The sequence below is a fragment of the Trichechus manatus genome, unplaced genomic scaffold, assembly GCF_000243295.1.
Source record: "Trichechus manatus latirostris isolate Lorelei unplaced genomic scaffold, TriManLat1.0 scaffold00214, whole genome shotgun sequence".
Lineage (NCBI taxonomy): Eukaryota > Metazoa > Chordata > Mammalia > Sirenia > Trichechidae > Trichechus > Trichechus manatus.
In genome coordinates this window covers 1,012,427-1,034,660 of record NW_004444150.1, presented here as the reverse complement: position 1 = coordinate 1,034,660, position 22,234 = coordinate 1,012,427, and the positions used below count along the sequence as shown (strand labels likewise).

Sequence of the window (22,234 nt, the reverse complement as noted above, 5' to 3'; positions counted from 1 at the left end):
GACCCACGTGCGCCCGGCCCCCACGTGCACGTGCCCACCGACGTGAGCGCCATTCCTCCGCCTTATGTGCGCCTGCCCCCACCCATGCGCACCACCCAGCCCGCACCTGGCCGCCCAACCCCACGTGTCGTTTGTCCTCCCACGTGTGCAGCGCCCCGCCCTCACGCTCACGCCACGCCCAGTAAGCACCTGGCTGCCCCGCCCCCTGATCGCTCAGCCCCCAAGTGCGCCCCGCCCAGCCTGCACCTGACGACCCTCTGCACCTGCCCACACCTGAGTGGAAAGGAGTCGCTCTGCAAACTGATCAGCCGCCATCTGTGGGGTCCAGGGACTCTGGCTGGGGGCAGCGAGATGCAGGAAGGGCGGTTGCTGAGGAGTTCTGGGGGAGGGGGCGGCGCTGAATCTTGTGCTGGGGGCGAGGAGTCGGAGACCGGACTGGGGCAGGTGCAGCGAGGTGGAGGGAGTCTGCCCAGGGTGCAAGGGTGGGGGTAGGCTGAGGGCAGGGCCCGAGGATGAGGGGGGCTCCTACCCTCGGGACGTAGGCGCCTCGGTTTCCTACTGAGACGGAGAGGACTCGGGGCCACAGGTAAGCATCTTTTGGGGGGGGGGTGAGAACCAGGAGGGCGGGAGAGCACTCGGGACCACGAGGAAGTGTCTTGGGGGGGTGTAGTGTCCCGCGTCTGCCATAACAAAGCACCACACACTGAGGGGCTTACAATAACCTAACTCTACTCTCTCACAGTCCTGGGGGCCAGAAGTCGGACGTCCAGGTGTGGTTCTGGAGATCTTCCTGGCCTCTTCCAGCTCCTGGTGGTTTCTGTGGCCTCATGGCTCCATCGCTGCTCTGTCTTCACGTGACCTTTGTGCCTTCTTCTCTTTCCTTCTCTAATGCAGACACTTGGCCTTGGATTTAGGGCCCACCCTAATTCAGGGTGATCTCATCTCAATTTGGGATGATGAGATCAGGAGCTAGCCAGAGATGGGTGCAGAGACTGCCAGACAGGCGGTGCTGGGGCCCCACTGGGTGGGGGTCCTGTGAGTTGAGGGTCACTGCCAAGGCTGAGGGCTCAGCAGCCTGAAGGGAGACGTAGGGAGAGGCGGTTCAGGGCTGTTGAGAACGAGCAGGCTGTGGTGACATGACATGGGACCCCTACATCGTGCTGTGCAGCAAAGGAGGGGTCCATAGTCTGGGGTTAAGTGAGGCAGGCAGTGTGGGGACTGATGGGAACAATGGAGTGGAGGCTGCTGGGGGGCCAGGAGGCCAGTCTGTCTGCCACCCCCACCACCCCACTGCCTGCCCCCCCCACCTCCCAGGCCTGCCCACCACCCACCAGCCCCAGGCCCTGCACAGATGCTCTGCCATAGGCCAGCTGCTGTTTTCTGCAGGGGGTGTGAAGCGTATCGTTAAGGCCAGGAAACCGGAACATTAGATTCTGTCCACACGGGAGGGGGCCCTCACATCTATGGTGATATGAGGAGGGGCAGGCTCCTAGCCCTGGGAGCCTCCAGTACCTGGTAGAGAGCCAACCAGGGTCACTGAACAGGACGCGGGGGCAGGGCAGCCTGCTGCAGGAGGTGGCTGGAGCCCAGAGTCAGCCCTATCCTCTTTTCGGGCAGTCGGGAGCCGGCTCGAGTCTGGGCTTGGCTCCGAGATGCAGTGCCAGGCCGAGTTTTCATTCCCTGAAGCCCTCAGAAATGTCATCGGGCCCATCAGTCTCCCCCCATGGCAGCCCATGTAATTATCTCTAATTGATCAGCCGGCAGCGTCCCTCCTCCGGGGCTTCTGTCCAATGGCGATGATGTAGGCAGTGTGCCCCAGAGGGGGCCTGCAGGATGGTCACACTTCCTCAGTCAGCTGGGGCTCTGGCTGGACAGCTGGCCAAAGTCCTGCTGGGGGTGTGGTGCAGGGGTGGGTGAGACCCGGGGGCTGCGTGAGACCTGGGGGGGGTGGATGAGACCCGGGGGATGCGTGAGACCCGGCGGGTGGGTGAGACCCGGCTGTGGCTCCCGCCAGGACTGCCTCAGAGCATGACAGGACCTGACCAGAGGCTCCCTAAAAGCATCTGCCCTCGACCTGCTGCCTGCTGGAGGCAGACAGGGAGGGGCCTCAGGAGAGGGGCGGGGCCATGACACACAGGTCACACGCCCTCTACATGGGCCCCAGGGAGCCTCTATACTGACTGAGACCCTAAGGGCAGGCTGGACTGGGGCCCAGGTCTTGAGAAAATCAGCCTGGTTTGGGGCCACGGGTAAGCGGCTCTGTCTCTCAGCTTTTCTTTGCCACGGCCGGGTGTGCACTGGCCTGCAGACAGCCCCTTGCTGCCTGCTGACAGGATACTCAGTGTGCGTAGGTGTGGGTGAGGGCGCAGAGCAGCCACAGATCCCAAGCAGAGACGGGGCAGGCGGGGGCAGTCTCCTCCCACTCTGTCCCAGAAAGCTCTTCCCGCTCCCAAGACGCGGGGGACACGGCCACCGCCCCCATCCCGACGGGACGGCCGCCCAGGGGTCTTGGTGCGGGTTTTCTGCCGAGTGAGTGGTGTCTCGGGTGAGGAGCAGATGGAGCCAAGGAGAGGTCGGGCGGCAGCGCAGATCCTTCGCTGGTGTCTGCGCTTTAAACACCTGCGGCCCGCGCCCCCCACCACCACCCCACGCCCCACAGGGCGACTGAGCCCCCCGCGCGTGGCCAGCCGCGCGCTCGGGGTTATCTGGCCCCTGGAGAACTCCCTCCTGGTTTTTGGGATTACGAGCGGCCCCGAGCGCCGCAATGGAGCCTGATTCCCGGGGTGCGGCTGCGGTGGCGGCTCCTGCCGCGTCCGCACCCCTCCGCCGGCATGTTGAGTGCCTGGGCCGGGGGCCGCCGCTGTTCCCCGCGCGGTCGGCAGGGGGCGCGCCCGGACAGGCGCCCGAGCCCGACCCCGGACTTGGCTTTTCTTTCCGCATCCGAGGGAGAAAAACGTGAAAGGGTCGGGGAGAGGGGCGGGAGGGGTAAGCGAGGAAAGAAGTCGCCTGTCGCTCCCGGCTCGCTTCTCCGTAGGCGCCGGGTCCAGAGCCGCTGCGGACCCATGCGCGCAAACCTCGCGGGCGGGCGCGGCGAGCTTGCGGACCGGACCCCCAGCCCCATGCCTCTCCCCGAGGGGGCTCGCAGCCCGGGGGGCGTCCACACCAACCCCGCGCGCGGCGCGGGCTACACCAACCGGAGCTTCGAGTTCGACGATGGCCGATGTGCCCCCAGGTACGGTCGGCGGCGCCCTCCCCCACTGCGGGGAGACTCTGTCCGGGCAAGCTCTACTCCCCAGAGCCACCTGTCCCCAAAACACCCGCCCCCAGGACACCCTGTCCCCCGGGAACTCCGCTCCCAGAACTCCCACCCCCAGCGTCCCTAGCCCCAGGACCCTCTACCCCAGGACCCCGTCCCCAGGACACCCCTCCCCCCAGGACACTCTGACCGCTCCGGGCCTCAAGCGCCCTCCGGACTGTTATGGGGGCACTGGGGAGCCCCATTAGGGCGGGGCCGAAGGAGGGGCGCTCACTCTCTGACCAGCAGATTCCCGGGCTGCGCGGGGCGAGCGTAGGTCAGTCAGCGCCCTTAGGAAAAGGCAGCACTTAGCGCAGCCATTTTTAGATGCTGGGCGCAGAGCATCTCCCAGGCGCCACGGGAAGTGCGGTCCGGCGGGAGGAGGCGGCGGTGTGGACGCCGGGGCGCCCCGCGTCTAGAGACGGTGGGGGTGCTGCTCCCGGCCGCCGACCTCCAGCGCCTGGCGCAGGCTGGGGGCAGGGCCGTCTGGAGTTTGCCGGCGGGGAGGTGGCACCACAGAGCCCAAGTGGGGCGTAAGGTGACGGTGCCACCACAGTAGCGGGTTTCCAGACAACCCTTCCCAGGAAGAGATGTGGCTTCTGCCCAGGGAGCCCCAGTTGGGGGTTGGGATGCAGGTGGACCGGGAGGCTGGTGCTGGGGCTGATTTTTTCCTCTGTGGGACTCAGTTTCCCCGTATGAAATGGGAGAGAATTGGAGCGTGGTCTTTAAGGGCAATTTCTGGTGAGAGGACCAGGCTTAGGAGGCGGGGTTTCTAGCTTGCACATAGGGGCGGTGACTCGGCGGGGCTCCTCCCACCCTGTCCTGGCACCCATGGTGGGGGGGTTGGGTACAGCGGGGTTGAGGAGCAAGGATCTGAGTGCATACGTCACTCAGCAGTGCTGGGGAAACCGAATGTACCCCCTAAAGTGGGCACAGGCTGGTCCCTCCCACCGGAGCTGCCTGGAGGGGTCCCCCAGGCGATGGGGTCAAGCACGGAGTAAATGATGCCACAAGGGCACCTGTGATTCTGCCTCCGCCCAGTCCGGCCATTCCGCCCACCTCGCCCTCCTCCCATGCCCCCTGCAGGCAGCTGAAGGTTCAGCCCAGGCCTGGTGGCTGGGTCCTCCCCACCCTTGGTCTCAGCCCACCTGGCCCCTGCTCCTCCCCCAGCTGCACAGAGGTGGCCTCTGTCCTTACAGACATTGCCATCACACTGGAGGTGCTAGTATCGTTCCAGATGTCTAGAGCCACTGCCAGGATCAGAAAAGAGGTCAGGCTGGGTGAGGACCCCTGCCCCCCAGGGAAGGTCAGGGTGGGCGAGGACCCCCCAGGGAACGTCGGGGTTGGGGAGGGCTCCCCAGGGAAGGTCAGGATGGGTGAGGACCCCCCAGAGAAGGTCAGGGTGGGTGAGGACCCCACCAGGGAATGTCAGGGTGGGTGAGGACCCCCCAGGGAAGGTCAGGATGGGTGAGGACCCCCCAGAGAAGGTCAGGGTGGGTGAGGACCCCACCAGGGAATGTCAGGGTGGGTGAGGACCCCCCAGGGAAGGTCAGGATGGGTGAGGACCCCCCAGAGAAGGTCAGGGTGGGTGAGGACCCCACCAGGAAATGTCAGGGTGTGTGAGGACCCCCCAGGGAAGGTCAGGATGCATGAGGACCCCCCAGGGAAGGTCAGTGTGGGCGAGGACCTCCCAGGGAAGGTCAGGATGGGAGAGGACCCTCCAGGGAAGGTCAGGGTGGGTGAGGACCCCACCAGGGAAGGTCAGGATGCGTGAGGACCCCCCAGGGAAGGTCAGGGTGGGCGAGGACCCCCCAGGGAAGGTCAGGATGGGCGAGGACCCCCCAGGGAAGGTCAGGATGGGTGAGGACCCCACAGAGAAGGTCAGGATGGGTGAGGACCCCCCCAGGGAAGGTCAAGTGGGTGAGGACCCCCCCAGGGAAGGTCAGGGTGGGTGAAAATCCCCAAACGGCCTTCTGCCTGGAAGTCCGTTTACTGAGCATGGGGGAGGCATAGAGGGCCCCATCCTGGAAGAAGGTGGCCTTTGCCCATGAAGAGCCAGGCACTGAGAGCTATGGGAACCCTCCCCAGCCTAGCAGGGGTGCTCCACGCCGACGAGCCCTGGAGCAGCTGAGAGGTGGTCCTGAGGCCCCCAGTCAGGTGAGCAGGGACCGGAATGGTAACTGTAGCCTGGGGACATGGGTCTGAAGCCAGGGACAAGGGTCCTACTGGACTCGGGCCAGCCAGTGGCCTTCAGCCTTGGTCCAGGAAGCAGGCTGGGCGGGGGTGGGCTCTTCAGGGGAGAAGCACTGGTGGGTAGCAAGTGAGTGGGGGCCCCCCAGGAGGAAGAACAGGTGAAAAGGGGCCCCTTGCTGCCCACCCCAGCCCTGTGGCCACAGGCCCATCAGTAGAGGGGCCTGGGGGGGATGACTGCCTTTGAGTGGGCTTGGCTGGGCTGGGGGACTCCCATGTGAAGATGCCAGCTGGCAGCTCCAGGTCAAACTTTAGCTTGGAAGACCCTTCTCAGGGAGAGCAGCCCGTGGGGGGAATTTTGCAGGGCTACCCAGCTCTTCAAGGGTGTCAGTGCCTGGCTCTGCACCACCCCAGACCTGGGGGTCGTTCACAGGTGTCGATAGTGCTAGCTGAAACGCTGCTGTTCAGGGGGAGGGAGAGCTGGACACTCGTGGCCACCCCCGATGAGCTGCCCACACTCCAGCCCTGACCCAGGCCAGGGCCAACCCCAGGCCAGGAAGCAGAGCACTGGGCCCCTGGCAGGCACTCCTGGAGTTTAGGAGCCTTCGCCCTGGTCCTTCTGCCTCCTCTAAGTCCCCTGAGGTCCCAGGCCCGGCCACTCCTTGGGGTCCCTGAGCACTGCCCTTCTCTGCTGCTTCTTCTGAGGTTCAGATGCCTCTGCCCTGGAGGAGACAGTTGTGGGGGCAGAGGGGCGAGGGGGCCTGGATGCCCTCTCTGCCCAGGAGGGAACAGTGGTTATGGGAGGGGGACGGGTGGCCTGGCTGCCCCCTCTGCCCTGGAGGGGACAGTTACCACAGGGATGGCAGCCGCCCTGTGCTGCGCCCACCCCCTGCCCAGCGCACTCCCTGTCACTGCCCCGGCTCACCCTTCCCTGGAATTGCCTATTCCCACAGCTCAGCTCCCCAGGGCCCTCATGGGATCCTCTGGGCCTGGCTGGAGGGCCCACCGGCCTCCTCCTCGCTGCGTATATTAGGAAGCACTGCCTTCGGGGTAGCAGGAAGCGGCCAGCCCAGGGAAAGGGCTTGCAGGGGTCAGCAGGAGGGGCAGCTGGTAGCCTCCAGCTGGGGTGACTGGAGGGGACTCGGGTCTGCCTTTCGGCCCAAGGTGGCTCCGGCACCAGCTCAGGAGGCAGAGGGGAGTGGGAAGGGACCCAGGTCCTGCCCTCTCCTGTCGCCCATGTCCTTGTGCCTCTGCCTTGGAGCAGGTGGTCTCGTCCTTCGGCCGCAGGGGTGCATGTCTGGTCTCGATGAACCCATGACGTTGGCCAGGACACCCAGGTGCAGAAGCCTGGCTTTGTGATGGCGATGTCTCTCTCCTGGGGGCTTTGTGAGTGAGTCATAAGCCTCCCCTAGACCGCTTGTTTGGCTTCCCAGGTTGCCGGGACGTGTGCACCTGCCCCAGGCTCAGCCCGCGGGCACTCGGGGGCACCACTGCTGTGGCCCCAGGCAATCCTGCGTTTCTGGGAATGGGGCCGTTGTCTGAGCATATCCTGGACCCATGTGGGTCAAGGGTGTTAGCAAGGCTGTGTTTGAGCACACGAGTGTGCAGTGTGTGTTGTAAGCCTGTGTCCCAGACACATGTCCAACCGTGTGTGCACACGTGTGGATGTGTGAGAGCCTGTGAGGGCTCAGCCAGCCTGTGTGACTAGGGTGTCCCTCTGTGAGTTGGGGAGAGGGCGTGAAGGGGGCCTGGCAGGCTGTGCCAGCGGTGCTGGGGAGGCTGCAGCACCACACAGCCAGGCTCACCCCCTCCATCTCCTGCACGCTGGCCGGGTGCTGGGCACGGGGCAGGTGCTCCTCATGGCATACGGGTGTTTGAAATGTGTCTTGGGCAGGTTCCTGCCACTGTGTGTGGTTAAGTCCCCGGAACACACGTTCACCTGAAGCCCTTGGACCTGCAGAACTTGGGGCAGAGCCAGAGAGGCTGGAGTTGGGCCAGGGCTGGGACTGGCCTGGGGAGGTGAGGCCGGAAGAGCAGCGGTCGAGTTTAAAAGTTTGCAGAGGACGGGGACAGGGCGAGAGGCAGCCAGCCTGCTGGACTGGGGCCCTGGGAAGGCTGCTCCCTGAACAGGAAGGATGGGCGATGAGGAGGCAAGAGAGGGGCTGGCCTCACGGAGCAGAGGCAGAGGAGGCGCAGGGAGATGGGGGACACTAGGGCCGGGCCTGGGCCGGATGGGGGGCCCTCAGGAATCTGCATGGTCTCCACCAACAACAGGTAAAGCGTGCAAACTCAAGGATGCGAACGTTTGGAGCCGAAGGATGGGGTCGGGCGCCGGCCCTGTGACGGCTGCCTGGGGGCTGTCTTAGTTCTCTAGAGCTGCTAGAACAGAAGTACCACGTGTGGGTGGTTTTGACAAACAGAAATTTATTTTCTCCCAGTTTAGGAAGCTAGAGGTCCGAATTCAGGGCGCCCGCTCCAGGGGCGGTCTTTCTCTCTGTGTCAGCTCTAGGGGAAGGTCCTGGTCTCTTCTCAGCTTCTGTTTCTGGATTCCTTGGCAAGCTCGTGTGGCCTGGCACCTGCCTACCTCCATCTCTTCTTGCTTGCTTGGTTGCTTGCTCAGTCTGCCCTTTTATATCTCAAGAGAGATTGATTGAAGATACAGCCTACTCTTATTAAAATAAAAAAGAAAACCCATTCCTGAACAAGATTATAACCACAGGTTCAGGAGTTAGGATTGACAACACATATTGTGGGGGGACACGATTCCGTCCATAATAGGTACCCTCCGCTGTTTCTCCCTCCTGGAGTCTCTGGCGATGGGGCCTTCTTCCTCGGGCAGGTGAGCCTCACCTGGACGGTGGGTAAGGCAGCAGTCACTCTCACAGTCGCCCCGGCTGTGGTCATCCTGCCCTGCACAGGGCAGTGAGGCTGGGGGCCGGGCCACAGCCACACACCAGTTCTCGGGGCTCCCTCAGCGCCCCACCGGCCAGTGCTGCTGATCCTCCACCCTGGCACCTCAGCCGGCACTGGTCTGGAACCACTCTTTCTGCCTCTGAAGAGCAGCCACTCGCCCTACTGGGTGGTGGAGCAGAGGGTCCAGGAGACCTGGGGACCCAGGGCAGGCACAGAGGGTGCTGCCACCAGGGCATAACCAGCTTGGCCCTCATGTGCCCCCCACAGCCAGCACAGGACCCAGCTGGTGCTCTGGGGGTCCCTCCTCGAGGCACAGCCTCAAGCCCTTGCTGGTGGCGGGGGGACGCTCTAGCCCCACCTCAAGTGTCTGTCCTGGTCACCAGGCACCTCCAGGGCTGTGGGGTGCTGGCAGCTCCAGGCAGATGCACAGTGTGACCCGTGGGCAGGGGAGTGCAGGCCTGTGAAGACCAGACAGTGCCCGCTGCCTGACACCAAGTGACCTGGATGTGGGCACTGGGGAGGGGGGCTCCGGAGTGGCCGGCCAAGCCCAGAGGGGGAAGTGGGTGGGTGGGTGGATGAGTAGGGTGGGAGCTGCCATCCCCTGTGGCTCCTGACTCCCCCACATCCTCGGGGGTGGTTCCTGGCTCAGGAGAGGCCAGGGGTGACCATAGACCCTCACACCCACACCTGAACCCCCCTGCACGCTGGGCTGGTCGATGCCTGGAGGGAGCTGTGGGAAGCACGGGTTTAATGATGCCCCAGTTTGAATTGAGCTCATGGAGAGTTTGAACTTTTCAGAACTTGGCAGGTCTCGAGAGCCGGTGGTGAGCAGCTTCTCCAGAGGAGATGGGCACATCCCCAAGGGACGCCTGCCTGCCCGGCTGCTTGGCAGGCTAGTCAGCTTTGGCTTTTTAATGATCGTGCAGAGAAAGCAATTAGCTTTTTCTCCGTGGTCAGCAGAGAGCATCAGCAGCATTCAGTTTGTGCAGGCACTCGGCCACCTCCACCCTGGGCAGCGATGGAAGTGTCTCTGAGCACTGAGCAAGGACATGTACACACACGCATGCTCACATGGCACGCGTACACACATGTATGCACACGCATGCTCACATCCACATGTACACACATGCATGCACCGTGCCCACATCCATACACACACGTCCACATCTACGTGTCCACATGCGCTGACGTGCAGACACATGTTTGCACACATGTTTGCACACGCACGTCCACACGCACGCACTCATTCACGAGCGCATGCGTGCACACACACACGCGTGCCCCTTGAACTGCCTGCTCTTCCACCCTTTGGGTCTTTCTCAGCGGACTGCAGGCACCCTGCTGTATTCTGACCGCTGTTACTGTTGCAAATATGCACTCCCTGTTCACAGTATGTTCTTTCCTTTTGTTGAGAGAGCCTTTTGTCAAGCAGAAGTGTTTTCTTCTGATGCAGAAGCATTCTGAATCTCTTCCTCTACTGCTTTTATGTTTGGGTATTAGATAAGAGGCCTTCTCTACTCCAGTGGCTTAAACGTGTTTACCTTGTACTTTCTTCCAGCATCTTCCCTGGTTTGGCGCTCTGAGGTAGGGTCTGCTGTTATTTTTTTTACAATGCAAGACACACAGTCGTAGGGCATAGCAGTTAATACAGGCTTGGGAGCCAGATGGCTGGGTTCCAGCATCAGCCCTGCCGAGGGCAAGGGGACAGCAACAAGGCTCAGTAACCGCGCAAGCTGCTTAAGCTCTGTCCTTCCACCACCGCGCTGCTAACTCGTCCCCTGACTGTGTACTGCCTCTATCACGCCCTCAGCTCCAATAGAGCCTGAGAGCCCTCGGCAGCCCTCCCCTCCCACTGCGTCTGCCTTTCCCTCTGCCAAACTCTCGAGCCTCCGCGGCTGTGGTTACAAATTGTCCTGACTGTGGGCCCGGCAGGTCCAGCCCTCCCATTCTCACACCCGTCCGGGCGACCCTCGCACGGTTATTCTGCAGCAGAACTTCTGACACAGTTTGCCAAATTTTGAGCAAACGGTGTTGTGCCAGTTGGTTGGAGCCGACTGACATTGCACATTTGTTTGGAGAGTGGATGGGCGAGTGCTCGTGAACATGATCTCTGCCTCCCCTTCCTCACAGCCTCAGGCCGCCTCTGGGGGCAATGGTCCTATACATTTTGGCCAGATGTAGCACCAGGCACTTTCGTGTTGGCAGCTGCTGGAAGAGGATCCTTTTTCCCTGCGATGCTTTCTGATTCCTTCTTGCTCTGGCCTTTGGTTTGTTTGGCCCTTTATTAGATGTTCTTATTTGTTCTCGTGGTTTTCAGTTGATTATCTTGGGTTTTCTGGGTAAATAATTACACCAGCTGCACATCATCACCATCCATCAGTCCTTTCCAGTGTTCATGCCTTGTGATGGTCAAGGTTGAGTGGCAGCTTGGGTAGGCAGCAATTCTCGGTGGATGGTGATATTATGTAATCATCCTCCATTTGGTGATCTGATGTGAGAAGCTAATCGGTTGAAAGGGAAGGTTTCCTTGGGGGTGTGGTCTGCATTCAGTATATACAGATGTTCTGGCAAAGCTCACTCTCTCTCGATCCTACATCTGACTCATCACCCTCTGACCTCCGGTTCTTGGGACGTGAGCCAGCAGCCTGCCTTCTGACCTGCCAATTTTTGGGTTCATCAGCCCCTGCAACCACGTGAGTCCGGAGAAGCCTCCAGCCTGACAAGAGACCCACAGTTTGGGGACTTGCCAGCCTCCGCAACTTTGGGAGCCATTTCCGTGAAATAAATCTCTCTTTTGCTCTATCTATACACATACATACAAACACACACACACGTATATACATATACATATAGATATATAACGTTTCACTGGTTTTGCTCCTCTAGAGGACCCAGCCTAAGACATGCTGCTTATTCTTTTTCACCCTCATTGTGTGGGCCAGGACTTCTATTATTATTGTAGCAGGCAACCTGAAACTTGGGGTGGGGAGGTATGGGCAGATAATCAGGAAGCCGGGGACACTGAGCCCCTAAATTCCATAGAACCACTCCTGCCAACAGAACCAGCCCCCTTACTCCCATCTGAAGAGATTACTCCATCATTGACTGCTAAACCACCCTCCCCATTATCCCTTCCACCCGCATCTGATGAGATTAACCCAGCTGTGCCTGAAGAACCTTTGTCTGGGATATTGCCTGGGGCATTGCCTGGAGCATTGCCTGAGGCAGATGCCTTGCAAGACTCGGTTAAATGACCCCAGGACTCACCCCCACCACCTATTTTTGCTTCTAGACCTATAACTAGACTTAAGTCCCAGTGAGCCCCAAAAGGTGAAGTACAAAGTGTGACCCAGGAAGAAGTATGCTACACTCCAAAAGAACTGCTTGACTTTTCTAATATGTACAAACAGAAACCTGGGGAATATGTGTGGGAATGGCTATTAAGAGTGTAGGAATGGTGCAAGGAACATAAAGATGTATCAGTCTGAGCTTATTGATATGGGCCCACTAAGCACAGATTCTTCATTCCGTGTTTCAGCTCCAGAGGTTAGGAAAGGATCTAATAGTTTGTTTGGCTGAGTTGCTGAAGCATGGATTATGCAGTGGCCGACACTAAATCAAGTTGAAGTACCAGCCTGCCTTAGTATACTGTAAAAGAAGGTATCCAAAGGCTTAGGGAAATTAACACGTTAGAGTGGATTTATCAGGTTAGACCCACAGACCCACACGTGGAGTGCCCAGAGGACACACCCTTACCACAACAACAAGGAACAAATTTGTGAAGGGAGCCCCGGCATCCTTGAAGACTGCTGTGATTGCTATTTTATGTAAGTCAGATTTGACGGTGGGAACTGCCCTAACTGAATTAAGACACCTAATTAAAATGGGGAGTCCTGGTGGCAAAGTGGTTAAGAGCTCCGGCTGCTAACCAAAAAGGTCAACAGTTGGAATCCACCAGCCGCTCTTTGGAAATCCTATGGGACAGTTCTACTCTGTCCTATAGGGTCACTGTGAGTTGGAATCAACTCGACGACAATGGGGTTGTGGTTTTTTTTTTTTTTTTTTTTTTTTTTGTAATTACCGTGGGGCTGATTGGACCCCTTGGTGGTAGGGGCCAAGAGGCGGCACTCAATCAGCAAAGACAAGGTGGACAGCAGAGTCAAAGCAGTAATCAGAATAGTCTAATTTGTTACCTTAATGGACAGCAGAGTCAAAGCAATAATCAGAATAGTCTAATTTGTATGGATTTATGGCATTGGCTACTTAGTCATGGTGTCCCTAGGAGTAAAATAGATGGGAAATCTACTAAATATTTACTTGATTTATGCAAGCAGAAGAATTCTAGCTCAAGTGAATGGCAGTCTAACTTGAATCACCAGAATAGAGAATCAATTCCCAGATTTGAGCCAGTTTACAGACCCATAACCCTTTCAATGAAAAGGAGGCCTGGTTCCTTTGAGGAAGGACCTCACTGCACTGCCAAAAATTTATACTATTGATCTTTTTCCCAGCCTTCCCCAAAGAGATCCATAGCCTTTCAGGAGAGTGATTATTCATTTTGGAAAAGGAAATAATCAGACTTTTGGGAGATTACTGGATACTGGCTCTGAACTGACACTAATTCCAGGAGACCCAGAACATCACTGTGGCCCCCTAGTCAGAGTAGGTGTGTATGGAGGTCAGGTTATTCATGGAGTCTTAGCTCAGGTCCATCTCACAGTGGGTCCAGTAGGTTCCCAAACCCATCCTGTAGCAATTTTCCCAGTTCCAGAATGCATAATTAGAATAGATATATACTCAACAACTGGCAGAGCACCCACGCTGGATCCCTGACATGTGGAGTAAGGGCTATTATGATAGAAAAAGCCAAGTGGAAGCCATTAGAACTGCCCCTACCTAGGAAAATAGTAAACCAAAAGCAATACTGCATTCCTGGAGGGATTGCAGTGATGAGTGCCACCATCAAGGACTTGAAGGATGCAGGGGTGGTGATTCTAGGAGTTTCTCAGCACAGGAACCTTGGGTCCAAAGGATACACTGCTCTCGGCATTGCTTTTTTGGTGATATGAGGTCCCCCTGTCTGCCTGCTCGATTCTCTCTTTTATATCTTGTAGATTGAGTCCTGCCCCATTAACATAACTGCCTCTAATCCTGCCTCATTAACATCATAGAGGGACGATTTACAACACATAGGAAAATCAATCAGATGACAAAATGGTGGACAATCACACAAAATCAACTCGTCTATTTGGCCTGTGCAAAAAAATACATGGATCTTAGAGAATGACAGTGGATTATTGTAAACTTAACCAAGTGGTGACTCCAATTGCAGCTGCTGTTCCAGATGTGGGTTCACTGCTTGAGCAAATTAATATATCTCCTGTTACCTGGTATGCAGCTATTGAACTGGCCGATGCCTTTTTCTCAGTTCTGGTTTCGAAGGAACACCAGAAGCAGTTTGCCTTCAGCTGGCAAGGCCAGCAATACACCTTTACTCTCCTACCTCAGAGGTGCCTCAATGCTCCAGCTCTATATCATAATTTAGTCCACAGGAAACCTTGATCATCTTTCCTTTCCACAAGACATCACACTGGTCCATTACAATGATGACATTATGCTGATTAGACCTAGTAAGGAAGAAATGTCAATGACTCTGGACTTACTGGTAAGACATTTGCTCACTAGAGAGTGGGAAATTAATCCAACAAAAATTCAGGCACCTTCCACCTCAGTGAAATTTCTAGGGGAGCAGTGGTATGGTGCATGTTGAGGTATTCCTATAGTGAAGAATAAGTCATTACATCCAGCCTCTCCTGCAACTATATAGGAAGCACAATGCCTGATGGGCCTCTTTGGATTTTGGAGGCAACACTTCCCTCATTTGGGTGTGCTACTCTGGCCTATTTATCAAGTGAATCAAAAAGCTGCTAGTTTTGAGTGGGGCCCAGAACAAGAGAAGACTCTGCAACAGGTTCAGGCTGCCATGTAAGATGCTCTGACACTTGGGCCATATGACCCAACTGATCCAATGGTGCTTGAAGTGTCAGTGGCAGATAGAGATGCTGTTTAGAGTCTTCTGGCAGGCCCCTACTGGTGAATCCACAGTGCAAAGCCTTAGGATTTTGGAGCAAAGCTCTGCCATCCTTTTAAAAGGAGAGTAGGCAGCTACTCTCCTTTTGAGAAACAGCTTTTGGCTTGTTACTGGGACTGAATGCTTAACCTTGATCCATGAAGTCACTCTGCAGCCTGAGCTTCCCATCATGAACTGGGTCTTGTCTGACCCACAGAGTCAGAAAATTGGACATGCACAGCAGCACTCCGTTATTAAATGGAAATGATATATATGGGATAAGGCTCAAGCAGGACCTGAAAGCACAGGTAAGTTACATGAGGAAGTGGCTCAAATGTCCATGGTCCCCATTCCTGTTACATTACCTTCCTTCTCCCAGTCTGGACGTATGGTCTCATGGGGAGTTCCTTATGATCTTTTGACTGAGGAAGAGAAAACTTATGCCTGGTTTATAGATGGTTCTGCACGATATGCAGACATCACTTAAGAGTGAACAGTGGCTGCATTTCAGCCCCTTTCTGGGACCTCTCTGAAGGACAGTGATGAAGGAAAGTTATCCCAATGGGCAGAACTTCAAGCAGTGCACCTGGTTGTCCACTTTGCTTGGAAGGAGATATGGCCAGATGTGCGATTGTATACTGATTCATGGGCTGTGGCCATGGTTTGGCTGGATGGTCAGGGACTTGGAAGGAACGTGATTGGAAAACTGGAGAAAAGGAAGTATGGGGAAGAGGTATGTGGATAAACCTTTCTGAATTGGCCAAAGAAGTGAAGATATTTGTGTCTCATGTGAATGCTCACCAAAGGGTGACCTCAGCAGAGGAAGATTTTAACAATCAAGTTGATAGGATGACGCGTTCTGTGGAAACCAGTCATCCTGTTTCCCCAACCACTCCCATCATTGCTCGATGGGCTCATGAACAAAGTGGCCATGGTGGCAGAGATGGAGGTTATGCATGGGCTCAGCAACATGGACTAGCACTCACCAAGGTCAACTTGGCTATAGCCACTGCTGAGTACCCAATCTGCCAGCAGCAGAGACCAACACTGAGTCCCCAATATGGCACCATTCCTAGGGGTGATCAGCCAGCAACCTGGTGGCAGGTTGATTACCTGGGACCACTTCCACCATGGAAGGGCAGTGTTTTGTTCTTACTGAAATAGACACTTACTCTGAATATGGATTTGCCTTCCCTGCATGCAATACTTCTGCCAAAACTACCATCTGTGGACTTACAGAATGACTTATCCACCATCATGGTATCCCACACAGCATCACCTCAGATCAAGGGAGTCACTTCACAGCAAATGAACTGCAGCAGTGGGCCCATGCTCATGGAATTCACTCGTCTTACCATGTTCCCCATCGTCCTGAAGTAGCCGTCTTGAAAGAACGATGGAATGGCCTTCCAAAGACACAATTATGATGCCAGCTAGGTGGCAATACCTTGCAGGGGTGGGGCAACATTCTCGAGGAAGATGTATATGCTCTAAACCAGCATCCAAAATATGGTGCTGTTTTTCCCATAGCCGGGATTCATGGGTCCAGGAATCAAAGGGTGGAAATGGGAGTGGCACCACACAGTATTACCCCTAGTTACCCACTCACAAAATCTTTTTCTTCCTGTCCCCACAACCCTATGCTCTCCGGTCCAGAGGTCTTAGTTCCAAAGGGAGGAATGCACCCACCAGGAGACACAACACTGATTCTATTGAACTGGAAGTTAAGAATGCCACCTGGCCACTTTGGGCTCCTCATGCATCTGGATCAACAGGCAAAGAAGAGAGTTACTATATTGGCTGGTGTAATTGATCCTGATTACCAAGGGGATACTGGATTGATACTACATAATGGAGGTAAAGAAGATTACATCTGGAATACAGGAGATCACTTAGGACGTCTCTTAATACTACCATGCCTTGTGATTAAAGTCAATGAAAAACTGCAGCAACCCAATTCTGACATGACTACTAACGGCCCATACTACTAACGGAATGAAGGTTTGGGTCACCCCACCAGGCAAAGAACCGTGAGCAGCGGAGGTGCTTGCTGAGAGCAAAGGGAATACGTAATGGGTGGTGGAAGGTAGTTCTAAATACCATCTATGACCACATGACCAGTTGCAGAAATGAGGGCTATAATTGCTTTTAGTATTTCTTCTTTGTTTTGTTATACATGTATTAGTGCACATATTGCAAATGTCTGTTTTCTTCCCTCTCTTATTCCATAACTTATTATAAAATACAAGATGTAAACATCTTATATTTTAAGTGTGTTAGTGTGTTTTCAGTTGTACAGATGTTAGTGGTATCATGTTAGGTGCAAGTGTGGCTTTATAGTTGTCTTTATTTAGAGATTATATATGGTTTAAGGGGAGGTGTACAGGTGCCAAGTTGACAAGGTGTGGACTGTGATGGTTAAGGTTATGTGTCAACTTGGCTAGGCCATGATTCTCCGTGGTTTGGCAGATATTCTGTAATCATCCTCCATTTCGTGATCTGATGTGAGCAGCCAATCAGTTGAAAGGGGAGTTTCCTTGGGGGTGTGGCCTGCATCCTGTATATATGGATGTTATGGCAAAGCTTGCTGTCTCTGGATCCTGCATCTGACTCATCATCCTCTGACCACCGATTCTTGGGACACCCTGATTCTTGAGCCAGCAGCCTTCCATCTGACCTGTAGATTTTGGGATTCACCAGCTCCCGCAGCCCTGTGGGCCAGCAGCCCGCTGTCTGACCTGCTGATTCTGGGTTTATCAGCTCCTGCAACCACGTACGTATGTCAGGAGAAGTCTCCATCCTGATATCTGACCCACAGATTTGCAACTTGCCAGCCTCCACAACTGCATGAGCCATTTCCTTCAAATAAATCTCTGTCTCTGTCTCTCTGTCTCTCTCTCTCTCTCTATATATATATATATATATGCTTCACTGGTTTTGCTCCTCTAGAGATCTCAGATGTCTTAGTTATCTATGCTACTGTAACAGAAATAGCACAAGTGGATGGCTTTAAAAACAGAAGTTTATTCTCTCACAGTTTAGGAGGCTAGAAGTCTGAGTTCAGGGTGCCAGCTCCAGGGGATGGCTTTCTCTCTCTGTCGGCTCTGGAGGAAGGTCCTTGTCATCAATATTCCTCTGGTCTAGGAGCTTCTCAGCACAGGAACCTTGGGTCCAAAGTATACACTCTGCTCTTGGCATTGCTTTTTCAGTGATATGAGGTCCCCCTGTCTGCCTGCTCGATTCTCTCTTTTATATCTCAAAAGAGATTGACTGAAAACACTACCTAATCTTGTAGATTGAGTCCTGCCCCATTAACATAACTGCCTCTAATCCTGCCTCATTAACATCATAGAGGTAGGATTTACAACACATAGGAAAATCACATCAGATGACAAAATGGTGGACAATCACACAATACTAGGGATCACAGCCTAGCCAAGTTGACACATATTTTGGGGGGACACAATTCAATCCATGACACCAACCTAAGACATGCCTCTTATTCTTTTTTTTATCTTCATTGCATGGGCCAGGATTTCCATTATTGTGGTGGCAAGCGACCTTGTTGTGTTCCTAACTTGGGTGGGAATGCTACCAGTGTTTCACCAATGTGCACCGTGTTTGCTTAGTTCCGGTAGGTTCCTCCTGTTGTTGTTGTTAATCACATTAAGGCGGTTGCCCTCTATATGTAATTTTTTAATAAATTTTGGATCCTAACAAATCCTGTCTGTATCTATTGACATGATCCTGTGGGTTTTCTGCTTTAATCTGTTAATACAGTGAGGTGCTCTGCATTTTTTAGATAAACCCTATTTGGTTTTGGCAGTGTATCGTTATTTTCATACATTACTGGATTCCATTTGCTAATGGTTTATTTAGGATTATTACATTTATAGTCATAAAAAAGGTTGCTTAATCTCTCCTTTTGTGCTTTCCGTGTCTGATTTTGGTGGTGGGACGAGTCCAGCCTTATACAATGAGCAGACTGACTTCCATTTTTTCCTTTGCTTTGGATTGATTTGACTGAGATGGCAGAACTTGACTATAAAACCACTGGGGCCCGGTGCCTTTGTGGGAGAAGCATCTCTCTGACCACTTTACTAAACATTCAGTCCTGATCACTGTATTAGTTTTGCTGGGCTGTCATAACAAAGTACCACAAACTAGGTGGCTTAAAACAACAGAAATTTATTCTCTCACAATTCTGGAGGCCAGAAGTCCAAATTCAGGGGATTGGCAGGGCCATGGTTTCTCTGTAGGCTCTAGGGGAAGATGCTTCTTGTCTCTCTCAGTTTCTGGTGGCCCCAGGTGTTTCTCGCTTGTAGATGATATCTTCAAAGACCCAATTTCCAAACAAGGTCACGTTCACAGGTACCAGGGGTTAGGACGTTAACATACCTGTTTAGGGGACACAATTTAATCCATAACAACCAGCAAGGGGGCAGGTATGGGAGGGATAGAGAAGCAGAAATCCCTGGCCCTCAGAGCATAGGCAGTGTAGCCTAGTGGTGAATGAGAAGGCTGCAGAGACGGCCTGGGGCTAAGCCCTCCCTCCAGCCCATGTTTCCTCATCATCACTGGGGATAGTAATGTTCCTGGGATGCGATCGCTTGGCTCAACCGTGGTGCCTGGCACACAGCTGGCCCTGGGCGATGGCAGCTGGTGATGGTGCTGTGAGGTCCTCTGCCCACAGGCTAGAGGGCAAGGAACACAACTGGTGTGCGGTGAACTTCCTGCTGCATGGCCAGGGTGCGCCTCCTTCGACGCCCGGTTCCTCTGGCTGGGCTTGCAGGTCACAGTGCAAAGGAGCGCCCCAAAGTTGTCTCCCACTGACCTGGGAGGGTGTGACAGGGCACTGGCCACCCCAAGCCTGAGGCTGGGCCTCTGCCTTGTTCCCCGGAGGTAACAGCCCAGTTGCCACCTGACATGTATATTAGGCACTTACGATGCTAAGCACTGCACACTTTCTCCTCCCTGCTCTTCACCATCCCCCCAGAGGGTAATGGCATCAGTATATCCAAATACGGATGGGGAAACAGCCTCAGACAGGTGAAGTGACTTGCCCAGGGCCACCTGGCTAAGACCAATGGAGCCAGGACTGAGCCACATTCTTGTCATCAGGCCCCCGTGGGCTTCCCTGGTGGTGTCCACCCCAGCCTCAGCCTGGGAGGCGGGACCACCCTCCTGTTGGCTTTGCCCGGGCTCACAGCACACATATGTCCCATAGCAGGGCTGACACCTGTCCTCAGGACTTCTACCTGGAAGGGATGGCAAGGATCTGGAGATGCACGCTCTCCTGAATCGCCATAGCCTGAGTTCTCACACAAATTGATAATCCTTTTGTGTGGCCTAGGTCACAAAGGGGAGGAGGGCGAGGGAAAGAGATGGCAAAGAGGCAGAGTGGGAGGCTGCTCTAGGGTCTCCTTTCACGCCCACTCCAGCCATCTCGGCTTCGGAGGATGGACAGTACCCGTGCTGGTGTCCCACCCAGATCACTCACCAACCAGAGCTTCGCACTCCATGAGGGCACAGGACAGCTGCTCAGCAGAGTGCCGAGCCCCTCCTACCCCAGGCACATTTCCCAGTGACCTGGCGGCCCCTGGCCCTGGGCCCGCGCACAGGCAGCCAAGTGCGTGGAGCTTCGCTCTGCTGGGGAGGCCACGGGGCGCCAGGAGACCTGTGAGATGCCTATCCACAGCCTACGCAACTGACCATCGCCGCAGCTCCACGGGGACAGGGGCGGCCGGAGCAGGAACTGGGGCCCAGAGAGGTGCTCACCACCCCGGCCACAGAGCAGGGCGCAGGTCTCAGGGCTCCTGGTCCAAACAGGGGGCCCCACTCCTGACCCCTTCCCTGGAAGCCCACAGCAGCGCCAAAGGGCAAGAATGGCAGAGGCAGCCGGGGCTGGGAAAACAAGGGTCTCACCACTGGAAGGGGCTTTCAGTATAAGCCAAGCCCGAAGCTACAGCCCCAACCTCATCTGCATGGTCCCCTCCTCGCCTCCCCACATCTCCCCACACCTCCCGGCCACCTCGTGACTAATGAAAAACACACAGCCACACTGATGCAATTAGGAAAATGTTGTCTTCCCAACACTGCCAGATCCCGGGGTTGACCTGTGACCCCGGAGAACAGCAAGGGGGGGAGCAGTTTGCTGGCAGCTCAGGACCAGTCCGTTGAGCATCTCCACATCTGCAAGATGCGAGTACCCAAGCCTGCCTGCCTGCCTGCTGCCAGGGAGGCGAGTGGGGGACACGGGGTGGGTGTTCAGTGGGGGCTCAGACTATGAGCTTTCCCTTCTCAACTGGAAGGCGTGGTAGCGGGCACTCAGGCCACAGGGACCAGGTGAGTGCCGCCTCTCCTGGTCTCGGTACACTGCCTCGCTGTCCCAGGACAGGGAGCCGAGTGCTGTCAGCCAAGCCCAGCCAGCCTCCTCCCTCTTACCTCCCCACCCCACCTACTAGTCACGAGCCTTGGGCGCGCCCTGGGGACAGAGGAGACCCCTCGTCCTCTCAGCTCGTCCTGCCCACCCTGAATTGGCTTGGAAGGGACCCAGGAGACCTGTCCTGGGCCCATGTAGAGAGTCACACCCTTCCCGGGGGTCTGCCTACCCTGGGGTCTGCCCTGCCCGGAGGTCTGCCCTTCTTCAAGGTCTGCCTTCCTGGGGTCTGCCCTGCCCAGAGGTCTGCCCTTCTCCAAGGTCTGCCCTTTTCCAGGGTCTGCCCTGCCCGGGGGTCTGTCCAGCCAGGAGTCTCTGTTCTTTGAGGAGGCAGGCAGGGGCGACGCTCAGTCTGGAGGCTGAGGCTGTGGCGAGAACCCCTGTTTCACACACATCCATGTGATACTGAGCTCCAGGAGACCTCGGCGCTGGTTGGGCTCAGGGACCTGGGATGTAGCCTGGCTTCCCTCTGGCGCTGACGCCCCAGCCTCAGTTACCACCTGTGCCTTGGGGACAGTCTGCGCTGACCTCGGGGATGGCTGGCAAACTGCTTTGGTGGGAGTCAGGTGTTGTGTGCTGTGAGTGGAGGGTCACAATCTCTGATTTGAGGAAGAGGGGTCCTGTAGTCCCACAACAAGGCTACTGTCCCAAGGGCTTTGGGGACTGCTGCCCTTGGAGGCTGGGAACTGGGGCCCGGGGTGACTCTTCTGGCAGCTGCCCAGGAGCCCCGGGTGGGTGACTGCACTGCCACCAAGACTCACTCAGATGGGGAGGGGAGCAGGGAGGGCAGGAGCCGGGAGACTGGCACTTGGGCCTTAAAGACGGCAGGGATCCCAGGGACCCTCCAGACACCTGATCTGCCCCCTCACTCCCCCCCCCCAGGTCTCTATGACTCAGGGGATGGGGAGGGGGTGTCTGTGGTCGCTCTGCAGGCAGCTCTGGGCAGAGGGATTCCGCCCTCTCCCACACCACCCTCCACAGACTCTAATCTGACCCGAATTGCTGGGCCCCAGGGAGGCAGGACAGGGCCTGTTCTTAAACCTCCAGCTACTCCACTGCCACCCGCCCCAAGTAGCCTGAGGGTCTGAGAGGGGGGTCTTTGGAGTACAGGCGGGGATTCTGGCCCTGGAGGAAGACGAGCCAAGGAGCCTTGGCAAAGGCTGTGAGCGCCGGGAGGCCTTGCACTGACCCGCGGCGGGGTCGAGGGAAGGGGGAGGTGGGACCGGGGACGGTTGTGGGCTCCTGCCCCCATCCCTCGGTTCCTCCCGCCCCGGAGCCGCCTTGGAGCGAGCCCCGCCCAGCGCACCCCGCCGTCCCCTCCCCGCCC

General features: G+C 56.1%; 1 protein-coding gene across 2 annotated transcripts in view; it reads left to right on the top strand.

Moving 5' to 3' along the window:
* The first annotated feature begins 3,119 nt into the window (after positions 1 to 3,119).
* KCNT1 (potassium sodium-activated channel subfamily T member 1) overlaps positions 3,120 to 22,234 on the top strand; it is a 97,025-nt gene continuing 77,910 nt past the window's right edge. For both annotated transcript variants that reach the window (XM_004388655.1, XM_004388654.1), the window contains exon 1: positions 3,120 to 3,232. In XM_004388655.1, coding sequence (XP_004388712.1) covers positions 3,120 to 3,232 — 113 coding nt within the window. The remainder of the gene's footprint in view (positions 3,233 to 22,234) is intronic.